At 39.5% G+C, this 5,678-nt stretch overlaps 1 protein-coding gene across 1 annotated transcript; it reads right to left on the bottom strand.

Annotated features, from left to right (window-relative positions):
* Window positions 1-1,713: 1,713 nt before the first annotated feature.
* Window positions 1,714-1,905, bottom strand: LOC116894430 (keratin-associated protein 20-2-like). The gene has a single exon (XM_032896135.1). It carries the CDS (start codon window positions 1,903-1,905, stop codon window positions 1,714-1,716), a length of 192 nt encoding a protein of 63 aa, XP_032752026.1.
* Between the last annotated feature and the right edge of the window lie 3,773 nt (window positions 1,906-5,678).

Raw genomic sequence — 5,678 nt, 5'->3', positions numbered from 1 at the left:
ACAGCTATAATAGGCCCCTGAACACTTTTTAGTAGTCTACCCATTTCTTATTTCATTTCCATTCAGAAGTTTGATGTAAACCAAGCAGGAGCCAAATTTGGACAAGAACATGCAAATAGACCCTAAGATAGATCTTACTACTGGTATTCTGCTAAATAGACCCATTTTAGATGGATTCTTAAAAATATTGTCATATCCTTAGATTAGTCTTATTGTAGTAGATGGTAATTATTATAGAGAACCAAAACTGACCAAAATATAGAGAATTAAGAATATGGTATTCTCAGCTCTATTTCAGGAAAGAACAGATGATTCAGAGGAAACAATGTTTTCCCAATACAGCTAGCTGCCCTTATGAACTCACAGAGGTTGTGACAGCACATATAAGACCTGTGCAAGCTCATATCAGAAATTTTCCAGCATGGTGTCCAGAAGTGTGGGCACACATTCTTACTTTGAGCTAAGTAGCTATTGGCACTTGATAGATATTCAGATGTGCAGAGTAGTTTCTTTAGGGGATTGGCTCTTGGTAGGTCAACTATATTTTAGATGATAATTGTTCATTGTGAGAATGTAGGCATTATAAATTGCATGTTATGAGTTTCAGGACAAACAAAGAACATGGCTTATGGTGGGTGCATCTGAGAAAAAAAGGTAAAATATATTGATTTTATTTAAATACATCGCATGAGATTCTCTAATAAATAACAAGAAAAAGTATTACCAGTACAATTATTTTGCACATTCTCATAAATAATAGGATGTGAATTCAAAATCTCAAGCAACAGAATGAAAGTAGAAATGTCTGTTGTATCTATCTAAAGGGTTCTACATAGAGAGCAATATACATAGTATTTTATATAAAGAATAGGAAGTTAAAAGCCAGAGTTTATATGAAATATCTTCAAATAAACTGCATAAAAATTAACTGAATATGAAATAGAGAATCATCAAATATTACCCTAAAGAAAATCTGCAGATGACTAAAAGTGAATTTCCAAAATTGTAAGTCAATGAGACTGTCCTATGTATAAATAAAATGGATATTAGGAAGAAAATGGGTGTTAGAGAACACATAAAGTAAAGGGAAACCTGTACACAGTGAGATTGTGTATGGTGACACTCATTACAGGAGGTACTGTGGAGATTGCAAGATATTTAGAGAACTAACTTGTATTATTTCTCCTAATTTAAGTTTCAGTCAAAAAGATGTGATCTCCATGAAAAATTTGCACTTTGAAAGTTTTTATGACATCACAATAGCAAGAATATGAAGATAATAAAAATGTCTACCACCAGAAATTTAACAGAAATTTTCCTTCTCTCCAACATCTTGCTCTTATTCCTTCCCCCTTTAATAATGCAACATTTGTTCACAAGCACACATTTGTACCCAAAAATATATAAAGTCAGACACATGCATATCACATTTAGTAAAACAATAAGATAAAGTATATTTGAGGAAACACTTTATTTTAAAGCATATATATGTATTCACAATATGGGGATGAATGCAAGTAGATCATATTTTACAGTTCATTATAGTGACAATAAAGAGCTTTGCAGGACGCAGTCATGCAATTAAGTTAAAGAAGAGGAATTGGGTGGCCAGGTTGTGTTTCATGTATAAATATAAATTAAGATCGGAATTTATAAAGATGTTTAAGAGCATCTGAAGTGAAGGAAGTTGGAGTGAGCAGGTGCTGAATCTCCTCAGTAGAAGCCACAGGACCAGTACCTTCTACAGCACAGTGGGCGACAGCAGCCATAACCATAGCTACCATAGCCACAGCCATAGCCACCATAGCCACAGCCATAGCCACAGCCATAGCCACAGCCATAGCCACAGCCTAGGCCACCATAGCCATAGCCCAGGCCTCCGTAGTAGCTGCCGTAGTAGCACATGTTGTCAGGAGTGGAGTGTTCAGAGGAAGATAAGCAGTAGTTTACTTGAGTCTGAGTGTCACCATCTTCCAAAGGCCTTTTATACAGCTGGGTTGTTGTTGGGGAAACCACAGGCATCATAGTGTCACATGTCTCTGCGCTGTACTACAGAATACATCATGAGCATTGTGATTTCCTGGAAACACAATACTGCATAGCTGAGATACTTGTGCTACTACCTCAGGATCTCATGGTCAAATAATGGATCTCATATGATTTTAAGGTCTCTAGGTCATTCTTCATGTAGTTTATTGAATAAATCACATAACTTTTGTCAGATGATATAAACCATTGCATAATTTTCTTCCTTTTACATATTTGTGTTTTGATTACATCTGTAAAGGAAGGTCATTTTTTATCCTCTTTTTGTTGTTATTTTTAATGAGTCTTATCTTGAGTATTATGTTTCTTTGGTCCTTCTCAGAAAATTAAATTAATTAGTAGTTATGATACTTGTTCCTTGGTGTGTAGTAGGCATCTTACAGTAATGTATTTGTTTATTCTTAAGCACTTTTGTATTATGTCTTACTTTAAAAATTAGTAGAAAATAAAAAAAAAACTATGTGCATAAACTATGTGTCATGTGTTTCCCTTTGAAAGCTTATGTGAACATCTTGTAGATGAAACTCTGGCATTATGGTTGAGTGGACAAAGCAAGGTAGATATTCACACATTTCCTTTTAAATGGTCTGTGGAAAAATGATAGATATATTACTTTGTGAGTTGAACTAAAAGTGGTGTTTATGACTACTTGCTTCGCAAATATGAGGATTAGTTAAAAATCTTAAGAAACTATTAAAAAGTGCGGGTGTTACCCTAGATGCATAGAACACATGAAACTCAAGACGGATGATCAAAATGTGAATGCTTCACTCCTTCTTTAAAAGGAGGAACAAGAATATCCTTGGCAGGGAATAGAGAGGCAAAGATTAAAACAGAGACTGAAGGACCACCCATTCAGAGCCTGCCCCACATGTGGCCCATACATATACAGCCACCCAATTAGACAAGATGGATGAAGAAAAGAAGTGCAGGCCGACAGGAGCCGGATGTAGATCGCTCCTGAGAGACACAGCCAGAATACAGCAAATACATAGGCGAATGCCAGCAGCAAACCACTGAACTGAGAATAGGACCCCTGTTGAAGGAATCAGAGAAAGAACTGAAGAGCTTGAAGGGGCTGAGACCCCATATGTACAACAATGCCAAGCAACCAGAGCTTCCAGGGACTAAGCCACTACCTAAAGACTATACATGGACTGACCCTGGACCTCTGACCTCATAGGTAGCAATGAATATCCTAGTAAGAGCACCAGTGGAAGGGAAGCCCTTGGTCCTGCTAAGACTGAACCCCAGTGAACGTGATTGTTGGGGGAGGGCGGCAATGGGGAGGGGGGGGAGGGGAACACCCATAAAGAAGGGGGGGATTAGGGGGATGTTTGCCTGAAACCGGGAAAGGAATAACATTCAAAATGTAAATAAGAAATACTCAAGTTAATTAAAAAAAAACAAAACATGGATACACCTCCCTGCCAAAAAAAAAAAAAAAAAAAAAAAAAAGTGTGGTGTATTCAAATTCTTACACCCCATTTTTGTCAGAGCCCCCTGGGTCCCCTGCAATGTTTCCCCCCCCCTTGTCAGACCCTTCTGGGTCTCTTGCAGGGTTCGACCCCTGCTGAGCCCTGCTGATGCATGTGGAAGCCCTTTGTTCCTAACAAAGGAGCAGTCTAGCCAGGTACCTACACAACTGGGTCACACCTGGGCCGTGGTCAATTTGTTCCTGGCTTTTGTCTTCTGGGCCTTTGTCCTTGAGATTTAGGCTAGTCTTCCCGGATTTCTCCCTAGTTAATTCAGGTCATGTAGTTACCAAAGTCTTTTGTTACCAAAGTCTCGAGCCAGAATTTCCCACTGTGCTTCCCAGATATTTTCTACCTGGTGAACTTGGGTATATAAGTGGTGAATAAAGCTACAGAAGCCTCTTCCTCTCCTGGCTTGACACAAATAACCTGTGTGTGTGTGTGTGTGTGTGTGTGTGTGTGTGTGTGTGTGTGTGTGTGTGTTTCTTTAATCCCACAGGCTTTCACCCATGTTGGTGCGGGCATGGGGCACCGACACATTGTAAATTTGACTCAGATACAAGGGAAGTACAATGACTTACTGACTGTCAGTCTATGTTCTATGAGATAACCAATCTAATAGGGACCTCATTGATTCACAGAAAAAAAAAGGGCATGATATAATGTGTTCATTTGGCGACTACACACACCCATCATCTACTGAAATTTATTTATGCTTACACAACATATATCCATGACAAAACACACACACACACACACACACACACATATAGATATATATATATATATACATACACAGCTGTGTATACATATTAACACTCCAGTATTCTTTTTAGCCCAGAGACCTCTAAATATTACAGGGCATTGCCAATGCTATTGTGTATTCCAGTACATGACCAAAAAGCACCACTGAAGACTCGGCTGAGTCATGGAACATGGAGAACTCAAGCTTGCCCTGACTTCAAGGCTTTACCCACATTGTGTAACTTTCATTGTGCTGAATGTTAGTATGCACACTAATGCAAGATAAAATACATGATCACTTTTAAGAACCTGTGAACTCTCTGAGCTAAAAAGATGACTGAAGTGTTAATAAATATAACAGTTCCTGTAGCAGAGCTGTAACAGGAACCTGAGTAGCTTAGGGGTAATCTACCTCTTTCTGATTGCGTTTAATTCCACAAGGCAGATGCAATCCAACACGGAGTCATTATTTGGACAAGAAACTGTAAATAGTCCTTCAGGGTGGTCCTACTACTAGTATTCTTATAAATAGACCAGGTTTTAGAGAAACTTTTAAGGATACTGCTATGCTCTTAGATCTGAGAACCTCTCAATTTTGTGCAGAGGCATGCCTTTTTGGAGTGTATTGTGATTGTCGCAGAGATCTCAAACTAGACAAAGTGCACAGAAAAAGACTGGTTACTCTCAGCTTTACTTGAGGAAACAACAGGTGATTACAAGGAAACTGTTTCCTAGAAGCAATGGGGGGCTGCTCTTATGAACTCACAGAGACTGTGGAAGTGGAAATATTCACTAGAACTGTGCAATCTCAAGGCAGGAAAATTCCATCATGGTATCAGGAGATGGGAACACATTCCTACTTTAGATAAGTGACTGTTGCCATTTGACGGCTGCTAGGAGATGGAGAGTCAGTTTGTTTAGGGGTGTGGCCCCAGGTAACTAGATGTTTAAGATGGTTATCCATCTTAGAGTATCTAGGTATATTAATTGGACTTGAGGAATTTGAAGAAAAATAAAGAGGACAGAAATTTGTTTGGAATACAGTAGGCAAATCTGAGAAGATAAGGGGGGAAAAAAAACCTATGGAATTTCTTGGACTATCTGAGAACTAACAAGAAAAAGAATACAAAATTAAGCTTCCTGGCTGCTGAGGCCGTGGAGAGCTCATAGGCAACACCCCGCGAGCAAACCTGAGCCTGAGGACCACAGGTAAGACAAACTTTTCTACTACAAACGACTTGCCTGGTGATCTCGGGCCACAAAGAGGAGGAGTTAATCTGGGGCAGGACAATTACGGTGTTTGGACAGAGTCCCGGACCAGCGGAGAATCCCGCCTGCAGCAGCTCTCTGCTCCCAGGCCCCCTGGAGGGGCGTTCTCACCGCCTGGTCGGGCGGGCACTCCTGAGGCAGCAG

This window comes from Rattus rattus, chromosome 2 (genome assembly GCF_011064425.1).
Source record: "Rattus rattus isolate New Zealand chromosome 2, Rrattus_CSIRO_v1, whole genome shotgun sequence".
Lineage (NCBI taxonomy): Eukaryota > Metazoa > Chordata > Mammalia > Rodentia > Muridae > Rattus > Rattus rattus.
The sequence above is the reverse complement of the archived record's forward strand: the minus strand, read 5'-3'. Positions and strand labels throughout refer to the sequence as shown.

Bases quoted from the DNA above. Each gene is read 5' to 3' on its own strand.
- LOC116894430 (XM_032896135.1), bottom strand. From the start codon at position 1,905: ATGTGCTACTACGGCAGCTACTACGGAGGCCTGGGCTATGGCTATGGT.